The sequence below is a fragment of the Pseudonaja textilis genome, chromosome 2, assembly GCF_049901715.1.
Source record: "Pseudonaja textilis isolate UNSWEBS1 chromosome 2, rPseTex1.2, whole genome shotgun sequence".
NCBI lineage: Eukaryota > Metazoa > Chordata > Lepidosauria > Squamata > Elapidae > Pseudonaja > Pseudonaja textilis.
In genome coordinates this window covers 210,128,023-210,149,111 of record NC_141991.1, presented here as the reverse complement: position 1 = coordinate 210,149,111, position 21,089 = coordinate 210,128,023, and the positions used below count along the sequence as shown (strand labels likewise).

The 21,089-nt window shown below is 36.1% G+C and overlaps 1 protein-coding gene across 2 annotated transcripts in view; it reads left to right on the top strand.

Annotated features, from left to right (window-relative positions):
* CAMK4 (calcium/calmodulin dependent protein kinase IV) overlaps positions 1-21,089 on the top strand; it is a 67,844-nt gene that overhangs the window by 9,808 nt on the left and 36,947 nt on the right. Inside the window, exons 2-3 of one of the 2 annotated variants that reach the window (XM_026719853.2) lie at positions 14,512-14,590; positions 20,769-20,822. In XM_026719853.2, coding sequence (XP_026575638.1) covers positions 14,512-14,590; positions 20,769-20,822 — 133 coding nt within the window. The remainder of the gene's footprint in view (positions 1-14,511; positions 14,591-20,768; positions 20,823-21,089) is intronic. The other variant, XM_026719862.2, reaches the window with a different exon arrangement.

The following is a 21,089-nucleotide window of genomic DNA, read 5'->3' as shown; positions in this document are numbered from 1 at the left end:
CTTCCTATTATTTAAACATACCTTATAATACCCTCTTTTAATCTCCAATCTTTCTAATCAGACCATCATACATACATACATACATACATACATACATACAATTCCTTTCTGTCCATCATCTCTCATTCGTTTTAATATTTCAATTCTTATTCATTTTTTGGCTTGCCTCCCATACTCCTCTCTTGAATCTTTATCTCTATCAACATCTGCATCTTCATCATTGAGACTGAATATTTCTCCCATCTCTATCCTCCTAAGCTTCCAGGTCTCCAGAGTATCCACCCAAACCCCATCTCCCTTTCAACAATATCTTGTAGTTTATCTGATTCCCTTTTTAAATCTCTTAAGGTGCTTTTCCCTTGATTTATTTCATCAGCCATTATAGTCTATCGTCTTCTCCTTCCCATCTTCCTGTTTTATTTGCTAGCTTATCTGTTCAGTCTTTTCTTCCATTCTTTCTTCTATCTCCTCTCTTTCCTGTACTCTTTGATCTTCATTCATCATCACTTGTAATGTAATTTTCCATTTTCCCAGATATGCCTTGCATTATTTTTTCTCTCTGTGATTCTTTTCCATAGTACCCCTAGTGATTTGGAACATCAACGCCATTTCTCTTGAAATCTCACTCCTTTCGCCCTAGTGGAGCATCTTGTCTTAATTTAATAAATCCCACTCTTACTGAAGTCCAAAAACAATATATTCTAGTTCAATGTTGGTCCTAAGAAAGTTCAATAATCATACGGTAGTTATTTACATCTCAGGATTATTAATCAATTCCATTTATATAGTCCAGGAAGCTTCCGCAAATCAAAAATCACTTTGCTTTATTTAAAAGTCTTCCATAATAGAGTCTGCAGTGATCATAAAGTAACTAGTTATAGAACAGTCAATGACACCACAGTCCTCCAGATGAATATTGTTTATTTTTCTCATGTTTTTTTTTCTAAACTTATATGGGTCTGGTATATTTCATTCACCAGTAGATGGCATCCTCAGCTTAGGTTTCAGCATTGTTTCAAATCTTAACAATTTAATTAGTCCAAATTTAGTTCAACTTATGGAAGCAAAGTCAGCTACTCAAATAAATTCAAGTGGATAGTCCAGCATTTTATAATGCCTTTCCAAAACAATGCCTACCCAATTTAAGAGTCCAATTTTCTTTGTTTTAAAAGGTCTTTAGGTTCTCTCCCCTTACTTCCTCTTTCAGGTCTAGGATTTTTCTCTCTATGGTTGTTAGTTGCTTTAAAAAAATAGTTCCAAGAGTCTCTTTTTCTGGATTTTCATCTTTCTTTCTTTTTAAAGTTAGTGTCTAAATAAAAAGGAATCTTCTCACCCAGCTCCAGTCACTGTTCATCTGCATTGCTTCTGTATATTTCTTACTTGTCTTGGCTGTCCTAGCTTCATGGCAGCCATGATGGCTGCCTCTTCTCATTAAGGGAGAGGGAAGAAGCCTTGAGTCCAGCAGGGGAATTGCTACTCTCCGCAAACTGAAGGGTGCCCCTCTTTTCTTCACCACTTCTATAGGATGGCTTTAGCTCCTTTTGGAGCCCTCCAACAGGGAGAACTCAGCGTAGGAGCGCTGCAACATCAGCCAGAAGTCTCTTCTGTCCAATTCTATGCAATTAATGGAGAAGGCCTAGGCAAGTCCCTGCAGTTTTCTTGGCAGTTTTTCAGAAGTAGTTTGCCATTGCCTCCTTCCTAGGGCTGGAAGAAAGTGATTGGCCAAAGGTCACCAAACTGGCTTTGTATCTAAGGCGGTATTATAATTCATGGTTTCTAGATTAATACCTCAAACACTACTTCCTTTCAATAGTTCCAAGAAGGCTCCACACCCATATGAACTAATCAAGTGACCCTGAGGAAACAGATAAACCACCAAGTGGCCTTAGCGACTCTCTAAAAGGATTCAAATGACCAGCTGTCTGCAAGAAGTATAAATTCTTCCATTCCCCACCATCCAGTCAGAGCTGAAGAAGTTTCTTGGATGAGAAATGAAATGTCTTCAAAGAAAAAAGAAGCCTAGTTGCCTCTACAGCCATGATCTTCATGATTGAAAATCTCCAGTACTACACCAAATTGACCCTCTATAGCAGGGCTGAACTGGTAGAATACCACCACTGGTGGGGCCAGCACATGATGCGTTCAGCCCATGGGCTGTGAGTTTGACACCCGTGCTCTAAACTGTTAGAAGAAGCATAAAAATTATGCTGAACATCATGGAACTGAGTGCTTAAGAGGTAGGGTGAAAATAGATAGAATCAAAAATGATTCTATCATTCTAGAGCTCACAGTCTCTCTAGTCTCTAGCTTGATGCTGTAACTATTACACTAAAATGACTGTCTCTGTATATTAGTAGTATATTTGTCTTTATATGTATTTTTGATTGTTGCTATAATGCTGATACCTTTAAAACATGTCTTATGTAACTATTTAATTTATCACATAATAACGTATTAGGAAATCCGTATGAGATCTTCTTCATTTTATTTAGAAATTTTAGTTCAGTTGAATTTGATCTTAGGATCGTATGTTAAAAATACATCAGAATAATTCTTAGCTATTGAGAATATATATTAAAAATTATTAGCACTGTTCAAAGATGTGCTTCAGAAGTATGGGGCATGTTCAAATACTTTTGTCACAGAAATAGCTGTGAGTTTTTTGCAGACTTTTTGAAACAGCCACAAAATTAATATAGGAATAGCACTTAGACTTATATACCACTTCACAGTGCTTTATAGCCCTTTCTGAGCAGTTTACAGAGTCAATATACAGTATTGCCTCCAACTATCTGGGTCCTATTTTACCAGCCTCAGAAGGATAAAAGGCTGAATCAACCTTTAGCCAGTGAGAATCGAACTCCAAGAATAAGCAGCGAGTTAGCTTGCAGTACTGCATTCTAATCATTGTGCCACCACAGCTCTTACTTTATACCTCAAAGAAACATGGCTGCTTTATCAATTTGAAAAGAGATACACTACAAAATTCACCTTTTAACAATTTGCAAAGCATTGTTTTTCATATATTTTGAAACTTATTTTGCAATGACAGAAGACACAAATAATTATATTTCTCTACTGGATCCATTGACTGTATTTTGCTGTACATTAGCTATTATATTATTAATTGATCAATCTAAAATGTACTTCTGGTATTGTGAAAGATGGAAAACAGACCTTACTTCTGTAGTTTGACATCTGTTTTTCCTCAGATATGAAAACTATGTCTATGTCTATATCTAATATTCAAAGGTGGAAAACCAGTATTATATAGTTTTTTTTCATTAACCAAAATCTAATATTTGGAAACCAGTTTAAAAAATAAATATATATATTCATATTTTGGATACAGATAACTACTGTGTTTTCTGACACTTTAATGTTATAAACACTAAAAAGCTCACAGCTTTTGAAAAACATATGCAAATTACTACATCACAAATTTACCCATGAGCTTCAAACATCTGCCAGATAATTTCAGAAATAACTGCAAACCTTTCAAGCATGATTTAAAATAGTATGGGAAAAAGATTTAGAAGTAGAAATTAAAGAGGATAAGGATAAACAGAAAGAGGCCATTAAAATCTGTCTCAGTTAAAAGAAAATTCAAATAATCTAATGTTTCACTCATATCTGACATATAAGCACATATTGTAAAGAAATGGGCTTTTAAGAAATCCCACCATTTATAACAAAGGATTATTATATATTGATTTAGCTAATATTTTGAAGAAAAACATTAAGCTTTTTAAAATAATATCAACAGTGGTTCTCACCAAATACTTATAGAATATGAAAAGAAAGACATCTCCATTGATACTTAATACTTAAAGTGTTGATATCATAAATAATTTTGACAGAAAAATTCACTATCAGTTATAGCTTTTGAAAATAGAGATAAACTGTTTTGTCAACTATTTCTTGGAAGGGTACCCCATTGCCTTATGAATCATGAAAGATGCATAAATGGTGAAATAGATTAGACTAGAGTAGATTGACAGGTTTGTTTGTTTAATTGACAACATTTATTTAGCTTCCCATCTCACTAGCCATGACTTTGATGGTATACACTCAGTAGATGGTATACACTCACAACTATTAAAAACTTTAAAAAATAAATAAGAACAAGATAAATATAATAATAAAAACAAGATCATGGGAAAATACACATTTAAACACAATACAGCCATCACACAGGCGCCCCATTGGACCCCAGGTTGATGAATGCATGAAATAATTTCCATTTAATCAGTGCTTCCAGCTTTGAAATCTATATAAGCAAGAAATAAAAACAAGTTTGTCATTATATCTATAATTAAGTGTAAAGATTTTTTTTTACTTTTAAAAAAATATAATAGTGCTGTTTCTATCTAAACTTGTAGAAATAATTCCACAAATGTTATATCTTTGGTTTTTAAAAAGGCTGCTTGAGAAAAGATGGAAGACCCAAAATATGGAAATCAGATACTGAATAGCAGCAACATGTGGTTGAGCCATAAGTCGATTAACAAAGCAGTGAAATTCACATTATGTGCCTGGAGTGGAACTAGTATTTCTGTTTACCCTTGATAGAAATAGCTCACTTTATTAATCTAAGGAAGGGTTTTAATTGATTTAGGACTTTCATGCACACAAATCTTTTTACAAAGAGAGACAGCTTTTTTTTTCTGAGATGAACAAAACATTTAGTGGAATTTCCTACTGATGCCCAAAGATCTGAAGGCAGACAATAAGTCAATGTAACTATAAGGGTATGCTAAAGAAAGTAAACCAGTTATTAAAAATAATTGAGTGGAGGTGGTTTTTGAGAAGGTGGGTAATAGTAAAGGTTTAAAAAAGATTCACTGTGAAGTGTAGCAATGTTTACTTGTCATTCAAATCATCTTACCTCTGCTAAACTTAGAAATATGCCCATAAAATCTGTTGATAGATGTCCCCACACCTTTCTTTTAATAAAAATGGTTAAAGAGTGTAGCCTTCTAATGCTGCTTATATTTGAGGTAATTTTTAAAGATTTGTGTATTTCATTGGCAATACATATTATAGAATCTTGCAGTCAAAGCTGTTTGGCTCTATTTGAATTTTATGACAAGGAAGAAAGATCTAGAAGGAGAAAAAAAGAAAGGGTTCTCATTTCTCACTGGTCAAAAATCTTTGGGGCATTAAAAAGCTGTCATTTAAATGTGGCTGCCCATCTGCTGAGGCTATTAATATCCTAAAGGTTTGGATTTCTAGAAATTGGGAAAAGAAAAAAAACACCTTTCCCTTTTAATACTTCACACATGATACTCACACACCACACATGCACGCACACCATTCTCTATCAAAATTGTATAAGATATTAAGAACTAAATCAATTCCCTATTTTACATTTTAGTTTCCAACTGATTCCCATAGTATTACCTGACTCAGTTTCCCCAACCTTATGTACATACCTATTTACCTGGAGCTATTGGACACAGAGGGACATGGTGGTTCAGTGGCTAAGAAACTGAGCTTGTAGATCAGAAGATCAGTAGTTCAGCAGTTCAAATCCCTAACGCCCATCAGCTTCTGTTTGAAAGTACACAGTAGGGCCACCTTTGGTGGGAAGGTAACAGTGCTCCATGTGCCTTTGGGGTTTAGTCATGCTGGCCACTTGACCATGGAGATGTCTTTGAACACGCTGGCTCTTCAGCTTAGAAACGATATGAACGTCCTGTAAGTTTGCTGAAATCACCACTTTAGTTTTGGATCTTCCCATTTTAATTTAAAATTGGTTCTACTTGTATTGAAATCACAGAAGCAAACGTAATGGTGGGCATCTACTCTGCTTCTCTTGAGACCTGCATCTTTCTCTGAAGACCCTAAACCACAGTATACCTGAGTATAAAAACTCTCCTGCTTCATTTGCCTCTTGAAAAGTTTATATTTATACATTTATATTTATCTTTTTTCAGTAGCAAACAGAGATTCTAATATCTGTCTTGACTATCTCTTGAGAATAACACCAAAGATCGTTTAATTAAGTCTCCTACTGCCTTTGTTGACCTGCAGAGTGTGAGTTGAGCTTGACAAATACTGAGATGCAATCACATGATCACAAGATGTTTGACAAACTGGCTGTAAGTGCAAACAGGTTGCAATCTTGTGACTGAAGGGGAAGGGACAGTGTGACATTTCATGACAGCTGGAAGTGTTTTACAGACCCCTAAAGCACCCTTTTTGAAGCTGTCCTAAATTTGAATGATTGTTAAATGATAGTTCATAAATCAAGGACTACCTGTAATTAGAAGTAGTAAAACTCACTTGTGTAGCACTCACAAAGTGAGGTGCACAGAATCTTTGCATGTAAAAGTTCCATGATATATATTTTTAAAAGGCATCAAATGCATCAGATATGCATTGTGATTATATGATATTTGTGTTGCAAATTTAAATATTATTATCCTCCTACAATCACCACAGTATTATGAGTATGAGATACCAGCCATTTCTGCAAAGCAGGAATGGCTAAAGTTGTTCTTTGTTTGCTGCTAGACAACTGAAAATGTGTCTTCAACTTCTGTTTTCCTCCTCTGTGTTTGAAGTAGTGCTTTCTGGAGTGTGGCAGCTCAAGCTCTGCTGTCTGGTTTGCCTGCCACATTTTCCTTTCTTCTGAGCAATTCTCTGCTGTTTTTGGCTGCTGAATACAGTGGCAGGAACGCCCCCTCAGCCCTGCAATAGCATTGGGAGGGGTGGGGATTCTTGCATTGTACCAACAGTTTGCTTCCTAGTTTCTGCTGCAGTGACTAGTTCCAATAGCATAATATGTGATTACATTGCCTCATCTTTTTTAATCATTGCAGAAAAGAGTTTTACTATTTTCTTTTTTTCTGGGAGCTTTTAAAGCAAGGGTGTCAAACTCATTGCATCACATTGCCATTATGTGACATATCGTGGCATTTTTCCAGAGCTGGAGCTGGAGTGGGTGTGGCTTGTGTGTGACGCATCCAGCCCATAGGCCGCCACTTTGACAAAGGATTGAGCAGACAAAACAGACATGGGCCTTATTGTGAATAAATTCATTGTTTTTTATTTACATAGTATCTCCAAGTTAGGTTATGTTCTCTTTCTACTATGTGAGCAGCCTTCAGCTAAACCATATGGCCATCCCCTTTTCTTTCTAGTTTCTGCTTTCAGATAGGTGTGGAATGTAGTAAATTGACGTGTATAAATGATATCTACAATTTGCAGATTAAGCCTTCTTAACTAAAATATTAATGTTTCTACTATGTAATCATGCCTTTTGAAGCTATAAAATTAGCTATCTATACACTACTAAAAGTCTTGTATTTGTTTCTTTGTAGCCATCAAACTGGGCAAAATAGTGTGTCATGGGGCAACATTTCTTGAATCAACGTATCTAAAATGGGCTAATTTATAGAATGTTTCCAAAATCTAGGATCCATGGCTCCCATGGGATTGAAATTTGACACACCTGTGGTCACTTCATGAAATTGCAGTCATTTCTTACCACACTTATGTTGTGTGGTGCAAAGGAGGATGGGAAGGGAATGTCTCTGTCCTCTTTCCTCTTCTCTCTGGCCCTTTTGGTAGCATGGCTGAATTGGATGAGCAGTGATTGGCAGCTTTGGATCCAAGCCCAAAATTTGAAATCTTTTAACAGGTACAGTAGCAAGGGGAGGAAAGGGAATGCTGGCTGGTGAGGCAGGCTAGGGTTTGATGGATGAGCAGTCTTTCTTCTTGCGGACATAGCCGGATGAGGAGCAGAGTTGCAGTTTTCTTCATGTACATTGGTAAATGCAGATCACTTTCAGTATTTACTCATTTTTTAAAAGAAGCATACAGTACATGTTCAATAAAAGCCACATAGATAAAGGAAAATAATTAGGAGTTGCTTCCTTGGGAAAAAGCATAGTAGTCGGGAAATTGTTCAGTGTAAGGTCAAAGTAACCAGCATTCCAATCCAAGCAGAATTTTCTTAAACTGCTTTAGTCCAGCTGGCATCAGCATGGGGTATTAGCACCTTCATGAAGCAATGATGAAGAGCATTTGCTTTATGATCAGAAAGAATTTGCTTGCACATTAAGTGTTTCACTTCTCATCCAAGAAGCTTCAGTTCTAAAGAAGCTTCTTATTTTATTTATTTATTTGATTTGTCAATTGCTTACAAGATAATAGGTATAAGTATATACATAGTTATGAATACATGAAATGGGTACATATAAGAAAAATAAAAGAAACAATAGGACAGGGATGGTAGGCACGTTGGTGAGCTTATGCACACCCCCTACAGACCTCTTAGGAAAGGGCTGAGGTCAATAGCAAAAAGTTGAAGGTTAAAGTTTTTGGGGTCTGGGGAAGAAACCATAGAGTCAGGTAGAGTATTCCAGACATTGACCACTCTGTTGCTGAAGTCATATTTCTGGCAATCAAGTTTGGTGCGGTTAACCTTGAGTTTGTATCTATTGTGTGCTCTTGTGTTGTTATGGTTGAAGTTGAAGTATTCATTGACAGGTAGGACATTGTAATGTATGATTTTATATACCATACTTAGATCAGACCAAAGACGGCGTAATTCAAGGTTTTCTAGATCTAGAATTTCAAGTCTGGTGGCATAAGGTATACTACAACGAGTAGAGGAGTGGAGAACTCTTCTTGTGAAATATTTCTGGACTTTCTCAACTGTGCTAATATCAGATATGTAATGTGGGTTCCAGACTGATGAGCTGTATTCGACTATTGGCCTAGCAGATGTTTTGTATGCTCTAGTTAGTAGTGTGATATTACCAGAGAAAAAGCTACGTAGGATTAGGTTAACAACTCTTAATGGCTTTTTGGCTATGTACTTACAGTGGGCTCTAGCACGTAGATCATTAGAGATGAGTATTCCAAGGTCCTTTACAGAGCTTGGATCATCAACAAGATCTTGACTATTTAGCTTGTGTTTTATTTTCTGATTTTTTTTGCCAATATGTAAGACAGAGCATTTATTTGTTGAGATTTGAAGTTGCCATTTGTTTGACCATTCTGATACATAGTCAAGATCTTTTTGAAGGGTAGCAGTATTGTCTGTGGTATTGAATAGCTTTGCATCATCAGCGAAAAGAACGCAGTTGCTCTTAATATAATCACAGAGGTCATTTATGTAGAGTATGAAGAGAGTTGGTCCTAGAACACTGCCTTGGGGGACACCACTATTGACAGGTACAGAATTTGATAGGACACTCCCAATTTTGACTGTTTGTTGTCTGTTTGACAGGAATGCTTCTATCCAGTCATGCAGTTGTCCAGAGATACCATAAGATTTTAGTTTTAGGAGTAGTTTGTCGTGTACCACTGAATCAAAGGCTTTACAGAAGTCTATGTAGATTGTGTCTATTGCTTTGCCCTGATCGAGTTGTGTAGTCCGTATGTTTTTGCAGTGTAAGAGTTGCAGATTGCAGGATAGTTTTTTCCTGAAACCAAATTGTTTATTGGAGAGTAGGTTGTTTGTCTCTAAGTGGAAGATAATGGATTGGTTAATAATTGATTCCATGACTTTACAGGTGATGCAGCATAAGGAGATTGGTCTGTAATTTTCAACTAGGCTGGGGTCTCCCTTTTTGAAGATGGGGATGACTGTGGCTTGTGACCATAGGTTAGGCAAGGAGCTGGTCCTGAAAGATTTTTAAAAGATTATGCTTAGAGGTTCGGCTGTGGCAGTGGATAGCTTTTTTAAGAAGTAGGCACATATTCCATCCGGTCCAATAGATAGAGATGGTTTTAGATTGCGTAGTGCTTTTTCAACATTATCTTCTGTAAAATCAATATGTATTAGATCATTGTAGTTGTCTGTGGTTCGGCTAAGAAATACTGGGCATGATCCATTGCTGTTTACAAATACTGAGCCGAAAAATGTGTTAAAGATGTTGGCTTTAATGGTGTCGTCGTTGCAGTCTTTACCATTAGGTCCTATCAAGGGTGGGATGGACCTTGAGTCTTTTAGTTTGTTGTTTACAAAATTGTAAAAAGCGTGGGTGGAATTGGTGCATAGAAGGTTTTCCTGTTGTTTAATGTGATAATTGGTGCATTCAGTCTTTATCTGGTGGCATACATTTTTCTATCAGCTTTTGAAATTGGCAACGTGACCAGATTTTTTTTTCCGCCAGAGTGATCTCTTTTTGGATTGAAGTTTCCTTATTGTTATGGGTAATCTGTTTTTTTTTTTGTTTTGTTTTGGGAGTTGTTGTTGGTACATATAGTTTGATGACTTTTTTGACTTCAAATAAAAATATGTTGTAATGGTCTTCAACAGTATTGCATCCAGAGAATAGAAATTGCCAATCAAGGGATGAGAGATCGTTGTCTATAAGATCATAGTTGCCTTTTTTAAAGTTATAACTGGGGATTACATCATTGTGGTGATTTTTGTGTGGGCATATGTTGAGACAAAAGTCAGTCATATTGTGGTCACTGCTGCAAAAGGGTTCTTTAGTTTGTATTCCGTAAATTGAATTCAGACTATTGCAGAAGATGAGATTGAAGCAATTGTTTAGTCTAGTGCTGTAGGTTACTAGTTGTTCCAGTCCCAGATTTGTATCAGCATTGTAGAAGGTTGTGTGTATGGGTTCAATTATACATTCATTTAGGGTCCAGTCAATATGAGGTAGATTGAAGTCACCAAGAAAGATAAAAGCGTGTGGGCAGGATGCTGTCCATGTTAGTAGTGTATTTAGCTTGTTTACATGTTTGGTGTCATAATCAGGTGCTCTGTAACATAGTAAGAATCGAAATGTGATATTTAAGGATAGTTCACAGATGATGGTCTCAGGAAGAGCAAGCTCTTGGGTAACTTGGATGTTTTTTAGATGTAAGGACTTTTTATAGAAGATAGCAACATCACCTCCTCTACAAATTTCACGATCTGATTGGTAAACATGATAGTCTCTGACTGTGGTAATGGAGTCAGGGAGAGATGCATTGAGACATGTTTCACAGACAAATATGATGTCAAATTTAGCCATATTTAGTAAGAGGAGAAATTCAGGTATTTTATTCGCAAGTCTTCTTGCATTGAGTAGCTTGCATTTAAGGCCAGCAGTAGTTGGAATTGAGGTAGTTAGGGGCATGCGTGCCTAGTCTTGGGTGATGGTGGATTGGTTGAGGTAGGGTTGTGGTTGAAGGTTAAAGCTGAGTTGTGGGTTGTGTGACTTATTTTTGATACAGTCAGCATGGTAGTCAATGTACAGGTCCTTCTCTCCATTGTCTAGACGTTTTTTGAGTTCAGTGCGGAGTACATGGGAGTGGGCACATTGCTGTATGGTTAGGTCAGGGCAACAACGGAGGTTCTTATGGTTGGTGTTGGTTTTGGCGAGTGAATTTATAGTGTAAATGAATTTACATTTGCTTGATTCATTTTTGCAAATGACCCTGAAGAAGCGTGGGGCCACAGAGCCATCTCTGTATTTGAGCTCTCGGCCAATGCGGGAAATGTCAAGTATTTCATCAGGGGAGATGGTTGATGTTTGATAATCACTGATGATGTTTCGGACAGTTGTGATGTCATCATTATCATTGATGTCCTCTAGACCAAATAAGATGGTGTTTGGACGTTTCTGTCCACGCTCAACAGCTTCTCTGATGAGGATTGGGATATCATTATTTGTCTGATTTATGTTTTTTATGGATTGGGTTGTGGTTGTTGGGTAGAGATGTGGTTTGTAGCTATTGGATGTTCAGGTTTTTGCGTTGTGTCTTTTTTTTCAAGGTTGGATAATCTTTCTTTTAAGGCGTCCAGGGATGCTACTATGGTGTCAAGGGATGTTATTCATGTTTCAATGGTATCAACTCTTTCCAACAGATCCAGTTTGGGTCTGCATGATTTGCAGAGATATGGAAACCCATTGGATGATTCTAGGCATTGAATCATTTACTCGGGTTATCCCAAGCAGTCATGATGAGCGTATTTGTTACATAGAGAACATTTGATGGAGTTTTCATTATCCTTTAGAGTTTTGTAGCATTTAAGGCATGTGCAGGAGTCTTGTGGTTCATTGGTGGGAATTACTTTCTCTTTAGGTTGTGGTTTGGCATTGGATTTTTTTCTTGGCATGGTAGGTTTGTTAAGATGGTATGTTGATTAAATTAATTAATGGAACAATTTTGGGTAATCAATATAGCCAATATCACACCAATCAATCAATTGCAGTAATTTCTCTAATCAAATAATTTTCCTAAGCAACAATCAGCCTAATCAATTAATTACACTAATCGCTAATCAATTAATTACACTAATCGTTAATCACACTGTTCAATTAAATTCACTAAATCACTGATTTTACTAATCAATTAAATTACATGAATCTTGATCTTTTAAACTAATCAGTAATCACACTATTTGCACTAAACACTCTAATCACACTAATCAATTAAAACAATAAATCAATTAAACCATTAATGAAATATTTTATAGAAATTTATTATCTAATCATTGATATAGGTGATGAGGTAGAAAAGTTGTAAGTTTTGAGGTAATGAATTAATCAGTGTTTGATTAAAGTAATGAGGTAGTATTGAGAGTCTGCAAGGAATGGGTTAATTGTTTTACTAGCAGCTGTGATTTACTGGGTGGGAGGAATTTATTGCTCTGATTAAAAGTGATTTCTGGTGCAGGTGGTGGCTTTATAGGGAGATAGTGCTCCAGGAGCGAGAGCCTCACCGTCCTAGTTGGGCGCCGCCATTTCTTATTCTTGGATGAGAAACTAAATGTTTTAAAGGAAACAAAACCAAGAAAGTCCACTTGCCTTTTGAAAAGCACCTTTCGAATGTCCTGTCTTAATTTGTTTCCTATCTCCTATACTTTACTTAAAAGGTTTGTGTGTGAGAGAGAGAGAGGGGATGGGATTCATATACTGCCAAGCCATCCTTCTCTAGATCGTTACACTCTCTTCTGTATAATTTAAAATTGAAAAAACTGTATAAAATAATAATATAGAAATGTTAATACAGAAATTTCAATAGAATTGTGTACAACTTTGGAGATAAAGGGAAAAAAGAGGCTTTGCAACAGGCAGGAGCCCTTGGATAGCAGCTGTCAGCAACTTCTTAAAGCAGCAGTGTCTGTTCCTTGCTGTTGTGTGACTGTCCTGTCTTTGCAGTTGCAGCACAACTGAAGGAAAAGAACCTATTTGGATTATGAAGCTGCTGACAGCTCCTCTACACTCATCACCTTTTCCCTTAAAGTCAAGAGCCCTAACAGTTATTAACTTCACTGTTAATGAACTCTTATTGGCATATTGTATGGAATTAATATCCAATTTATTTGTGGCAGAAAGCGATTAAACCCAGACTTTATGTGGTTATATACATTATCATTTAGGCATAAACTAGCATTGAAATACAAGCAAGGATTTGTAAAACCATAGGACTAGTTCCATGGCTTAATTCTATCAACGTTGTCCTATCAGATTCCATATATCATAGAGAAGATTATTCTTGAATCTGGGAAGAATTAAAAAAATTAATTTTCAGGTTTGGTGTGGATAAAGTAAATTTCCCTAAATATTGAAGCTGTTTCAAATGTGGTATTGTTAAAACTAAAAGGGTAATTTATTAAACAAATGTAAAATTAAATTTTAAAGCATAAAATATACCTTAAAAATATAAAATGCTGAAGGACTACTTTTGAAGATTTTTTTTCTATATTTTTGCCCTGAAATATACATAAAAAGCTAGTAATACCTTTTTCTAAGCTTTTTTCCAGGAGGGACTGAAGATTTTTATGTTTCGTTTTCACTGGTAGATAAGTTTCCCTCTTATAAATTGCAGTTTACACCATTTATAAAACTTGCAGATTTTTGATAGCAAAACAGTGCAAGTGTGATCATACATTTTTCACCTTATATGCCTTGTATTTTAAATGTTGTTTTCTAAGTTGTATTGGTAGGTTATATTTAGCAAATCTTGTTTTATCTGGGTGGCTGATCTGGAACAATAAAGAATTTGAATTTGTGTATCTTTGCTCCCATCTAGTGGTCCTCTGGATTTTAATAGCTCAAATTGGATAGACTTAAAAATAAATTATATTGTTCTCAGGAGGCATGTTTGACAATTTGTTGAATGGCCCAAGTGTTACTCAATAATCTCTGCTGTGAAGTCTTATTGATCATATTATTTTTTGAGATTTATTTTATCTCATAACTTCTTTTAAAATATTAAATATGTCAATATTATAAAATTTGTTGCATTAAATATACTCTAATAATGGGATAGGCAAATTCCCATTTTCTATTTTTTGAAAATATGTAAATTTCTGACTAAGAAAAAAAATTGCATTCACAAAAACAAAGTTTTTAATTCATTATTTGAGTCAAAGGTAAAAATATAAGAGCAGCACGGAAAAAATGAGAAAATATGACTTTTTTTCCCATTCAAGAGTCCAAATGTCAGGTTTTGAAGCAGGCATTGTTTTGAGGAAGGAAATATGTGCTTTCTCTGACAAATTTACTACCAACTAAATGATACATCTTTCTTTGTCTTTTCATTCAGGGGTGCTACATCTATTGTCTACAGGTGCAGGCAGAAAGGAACTCAAAAGCCTTTTGCTGTCAAAATCTTGAAGAAAACTGTAAGTGTAGCTATTGCTATTCATGAGTTTGTTGTTGCTGAATTTTGCTTTTGAAAGCACATTGCACAATAATCCTTGACTTATTGCTTAGTGACCATCAAAGGTTATGCTAGATTGTCAAGAGCTACTCTCTCTCTCTCTCCCTCCCTCCTTCCTTCTCTCTCTCTCTCTCTCTCTCACACACACACACACACACACCACAGGTGTTAGAGGTCATTATTAGGGGTTCCAATGCTGAATTAGTATTCTCCAACAATTCCCTGTGCCAGGGCCAGCCTCTTCCTGATGAGTTCAACAGACTATTCAAAAGAAGCAGTCCACAGTGCAAAAACAAGGCAAGTCTCCAAGGTAAAGGCACAATTGAAGAGTTGTGATCTGAAATTCAAGGCAAGGACACACAGCAAGGAAATGGACATATTGTTCCAGCATCGTTTCACTCCCCCTGCTGAGCTAAATAACTGCTTCCTGGTATACCACATCAAGAGGGGTGAGGCTTCTCCTCACAAGTAGCCTGGTTGACCTTCCTTGTGCCTGGCTCCTCTCGGCCATAGGTGCTCTCAGATTTGGAGGAGGAGGCCGTTCTTCTTCATCTCCAGTGACAAGCTGCAGCTGTGTGCCCTCTCCATGTGAAGTCTGTGGGCTTCCCAGCTGCATCTATGTTTCTCCTGTCTCTAGCTCAGACGTCTGCTCATCCAGTCACTCCACTGTGCTCCATTCCTAACTTGCAGCCCATGGCTGCTTCTCCTCCTGACATGCCTGGGACTGGCTCATCCTCTGCTTCTCATCTGGAGATGTGTCTAAGGAAGGATTCAGGGGAGTCATCACAGTGACTAGCTTTATGATCATCACAACTTATGACTATAATTGCCATGGTCAGTTTTGATTGTAAGTTGAGGACTATCTATATGAACAATCAGCTTTGTCTAAGTATGGATCTTTTTGTTATGTAAGAATTGTTCAATAGATCTACTCCAAAAAAGCAATGTTTATGGGAGCCTTCTTTAAACTAATCTTCTTCTGATTCTTATATATTCCACTTCCAGGAGTTCCAGCCAACATAGGTGAACCTGTGCTGACTAGGTTTCTTGGAACTGCAGATAGGATTATGTTGTAACAGCATTTAATTATGACTATATATCTCTTACTAAATCCCTATTAAATTTAAGATTTCAATATATGATATTTGTTGCCCATGGGACCTAATCTCCCATTAAGTAGAAGGTATGGATCACTCTTCATTATGAATAAAATCCACTACATGGCTTATAGCAATTTCTGATACCATTTTCTATTAGGGAATTTTAATTTTAGAATGACAATCAAAATGAAATAAAACAGATCTAATTCAAAAGTGCCAAAGATATTGATTGGAAAAATTTACATGCAATATCTTGCAGTGAATACCATTTATACTACTAAAAATCATGTAGCATTACATTAAAATTATAGTTCCTAAAAATTGCAGATTTTAACATTTGTCACATGATATCTCTGAAAACTGAGGAAGATATAATAGTGACTTAAAATGTGAAAACTAAATTAAGGAGGGCTAACTTCTGCTATAAGAGTGCAGCTTGTTTCTTACTCTCCCTCCTTTATTTGGAATTCCTAGTAGAAGAAAGGTGGATGAAGCTTTGACAATCATAGACTGAGAAGATCAGAGTGTAAACCGGGGTGTCAAATTTAAGGCCCACGGGCTGGATTTCGCCATGGGATGCTTTGATCTGGCCTACAGGGTTGCCCTGGAAATAGCAAAGGATTGGCCCGTGGTGCCTCTGCCAGTAAAAATGGAGCTCAGGAAAGCTGCATGCAGCCCTCCTGGCTCCCTTTTCACTGGCAGAGGGCTGCAGGAGGCCCTTGTGGCTGCCTGGGCTCTGTTTTTGCTGGTAGAGGATCCACCCAGCCCGGGACATTACAGATGGCCCCTTACATGAATGATGTGAAGCTGGCCACACCCACCCTGGCCATGGCCCCTTGGCCATGCCCACCCTGAGATCAAACACAACCCTGATGCGCCCTCAATGAAATTGAATTTGACAGCCCTGGTATAAACTAATGTTTCTCAATCTTGGCAACTGTAAGGTGCATGGACTTCAACTCCCAGAATTCCCCAGCCAGTCATAATGGCATGGGATTTTGTGAGTTGAAGTCCATGCATCTTAAAGTTACTATGGTTGATGAACACTGGTATAAATGTTTTCCTTTCAATATTGTATCATTATGAGAGGAAACAAATCCTTTGATGTTATCAATACTTTTATCTACAAAATAAATTCTAAATTGGTCTGATTTTAGCAAGTAGTTGGATAAGGAAAAGCCAGTTGAAAAATAATTCAAAGTATCACCACTGACTGGAGGACTTTTTCCCAGCACAGTGCCCTAAATCCTATATAATTTAGGATCAGGTTTTTGAAATAATGCATTTATCATTATAACAGTGCACACAATGTCATTTAGAAGAAGCCTCCCTCCTTTCCTCCTTCCCTCCTTTCAAATTATTGTAGAATTTTTTGAGTAAGAGATTTGACAGGTTTAAAAGAGGCTTCAGAACTTTCTGATATAAATTGCTAGGCTAATTCTCTCTTGTTTTCTGTGTTCTGGCAAACTGTCTCCCTCTGGCATATAATTTGACTCGCTGTTGAGTAACTGAGTGTGTATTCTTTTTACTGATATGCTTTTAATTGTATTTTAACTGTTTTAATTGTTAATCTATTTTATTTTTGTTACTATTAGTACCATATGTGTCATTTATTGTGAAAAGTAGGATAATTCAGTAAATAAACTAATAAATTTTTTTAAAGGAAACTGTAAATATTACTGCATCGGAAAACTTGTTTCCCTATAGTCTCTAAAGAAGACATAAATAATAGATGTTTTATTCCAATTTTTACATTAGCATTTTATAACAATCTTTACTGTGAAACTTACGAAGCAATTTTATGTTACAGCCATGAAACTAAATCAGATAAATTATGCAGTGATGATACCCAGTCTGCTTGCTAATTAAAAAAAAATAAACAAAAAACTTCTGCATCTAAATTAGTTGAAAAATTATGTGCAGATACAGAAACAACATTGATACCTCCTCAAATCAAATCTTAAGTCTGTTTCTCCTGTTTGGTTTCTGATGTATGCATTATAAGAAACTAAAAAATGGTTCAGGCCTCTTTCTTTGCTATTTATCTTTTATTTAGTTGCTAAAAACTTAATTTGAGGTTTCATACATCTGTCCACTCATCTTTTTATACATAAAATAAGCAAATTTTTAAAGGTGCAAAAAGTGTTTCAAGGATTTTTTACCGTCTCTATAATAAAATAGTAATGCTGAATAGATTCTTGCAGTTATCTATAACGAAGTCTAAACTAGTAAATCAACATAAAACAAAATTTTACACAGTACAACATAACAATGCCCTTCATTCTAAGTGAGAACCCGAGCTCTTACTTAGTTCTTCTTACTTAGATCAGCATTCCAACTGATTCAGTGGGATTTACAATGAGAAAAGTGAAGTTAATAACACTACCTCTATTTGTGAATGGAAGAAGGAGAAAAGGCAAAATTGAAGTGACATCTTGATTCATACAGAGGGAGGACTGAATAGGAAGCAGCAAAGCTGATCAGCTAATTAAAAAAAAAATTCTCTGCAAATTTCTGGTGTACCGGGCTGAACCGGTAGCTCTGAGGATCATCTTTGAGCAAACCAGTTTGCTCCAGTGATCAGCTGTTGGGCCCTTTCACCACCCCAGCTCTCTACTGACTTTTATTTCTTGGTATTGAAGCTCAGCTGTTTTGTGCGGCACAGCGAATTGCTGCGCATCAGCTGTCAAAGACCAGGGAGAGTGCAAGATTACAGGAGAAGATTAGTGTGCAAAGTGCACCCACTAAGCCATGCCCACAGAACCAGTGATAAAAATTTTTTGAAATCCACCACTGCAACAGAATATTCTATAAAGGAAGGGATAGTACAGAGAAAGCCATCAGGCCTCAGAAAGGAATGAAACTTTTAGAAAGGATATTCTTGATAATGGGGTATGCAGATTGCTTGTTATATCCTGGTGCTGTGCTGTTTAGATAATGGTAAAGATAATGAGCAGCACTTTGCATTGTGCCTCCTGGCAACCATTCATTGACTTCAAATAGGTGTAATTCTGAATTGGAAGGGTATCCAATTAATAATCTTGACACTACATTTTCTACCAGTTGCAAGTACTAGTTTGTCTCCAAAGGCAGTCCTATCTAGAATGCATTAAAGTAATCCTCTCAAGAGACAATTGGAACTGAGTTAGTAATAGTACATTAGTATAGTTATATATGTCACTTCCTGTGCAACTGCAATCTACTCAGGCTTGAACAAGCAAAAACCTACTGCATATTGATCTGGAGCTATGGCTGATAAATCAGCTGAGTACCTACGAGGTCCAGCACTGTTCACTATCCATGTTTTCTGATTTGAAAGTCTGTTGGAGATTATGCATGTGCAAATTCATATACAATACTTTGGACCTTAACTTGGAATGAATGTGACTTAAAATAAGAATATTAAATGTAGGCTGATTAAATATGATACCTGGAAAAGTATATTTTGTTTAGAAAAGAAATAGTGTATCTTTGAATTTTCTTGTAGCTGATGGCACAATCTTACAAACCTTACTTGATTCTGGAAATCAGATTTGAGTCAGAGCTGGTTAATACCTGGATAGGAGATTATCAAGAAATACCTAGACTATAGACCAGCCTGGGAAGTTGAAAAGAAAATCACAGAAGAAGATAGGGCAATTTCCATATTTTTAAAAGAAAACATTAAAAGAAATGGAGTAAAAAGAGTAGCACTACCTTTGGTTTTTCAGCCTATGACTGGCTTATTTCAGAAGTGAGCCATTTGTGTGCATGTAAAAGGTCCTATAAGGTGAGAGGGGCTGTTTTCCTTCCCATTTTACTAATGGATGTACACATCTGGGCAAATTAATCATCCTCCCTTCTTTTCTTCCATCCTTCCAATAGTCAGAGTATCTCTGTTCCAAACTGAAACTTGGGATAAAAAAGCAAGGAAAAGCTAGCTATGAGAGTAGTTCTGACTTATGATGAATTCCCCCAAAAGGTGCTTAGGACCTAGATTGAAGTTCCAGTGGCCACTCCCCGTAGCCATATGACCGCACTGTGGATGCTTGACAGGCAACTTGCACTTAAAGCTCTTTGCTGCATTTTGCATGTAATTTATGACTTTTTTGCTGGAAATCTGCATTTACTTCTGATTTTCAGCCAACAAAACAAAACCATAGTGAGCAATGTGAATTTATGATGCACTTAAAAAACACAGTGCTTGTTTAACAACCACCACATTCACTTTACAATCTCCGTGTTCACTTAACAGCAGTATAAAAATAGGTTGTAATACAAGATGTTTAGGTGATGACCCATCAGCATAGCTATAATTGCAGATTCAATTATGATAGTAAGTCAACCACTACTTGTCTCTGAAATATAATTTCCTGGACTAATATAATAAGGCTAATAACTGAATCTAGTTTCTATTACCACTACAGGAAAGCAGAGCTTAGTGGTAATAAGTGATGAGTGATTATTATCTTGTTCAGAACTGAAGTTGTGACTTTAAATCCTGGTCTCTCTATGAATGAAAGGAGATAATCCCTCTCTTGTTAATACAAGATTTCATTTAAACTTCTGAGATGTTTAATGGTAGTGGCAGTTTTTTGCCATTTCTAAATTATAATTCCTTCTCAAACTTGAAGTTAAAGAAATGTTGTGTTCAACCTTAAGAAGCAGAAGTATGAAATGCCATTAAAAAACATAAAAACATAAGCATTTCACTTGATAGTCAAAATGATGAAAAGCTCACTATTAAAAGCCAATTAATTCACAAGCACATTAAGAATGAAGTGAGAAATTAGATATATCTATATGTAAATATAGATGTTTTAAGGGAAAGATGGAAAATAAATGAGATTTAGAAAAGCTTGCATTAATAAATGTTTAATCAGGATATAATAAAACTTACCAAAGAATCATCTTAACCAAATGATGTATATAGCATATTTTTTTCATTGATAGCCCCAGCAAAATAAGTGCCAATGTGTTCATAGGGCCAAGGAGAAAAGGAGTCCAAGAGCCATTTTTCATTATAGCACTTCGATAATGTTTTTAAAAATGTTGTTTCAGGAGTTGCCTGCTGAAGAGCTCTGTGCAACTCTAAAGAAGTTATTTGAAGAACAGGTATTGCCTTGTTTATATGTGTCATATATAATTTTAGGTAAGCTATATGTTTTGCAATTAGAGAAGCATTGTGGCTTTATACAAGAATTATGAATTATATTTGTCTGATTTAATATATTGATATGTCTAGGAATTTTGATCAATTTTGCAATCACTTTTCCTCTCCTCAGTGGAATAATTAGGTGATAAGAACACTAAAAATGATGTGCATATTGCGCTGATCCATTCATTGAGATAAAAAAAATTACCTATGCAAAAACTTATTGC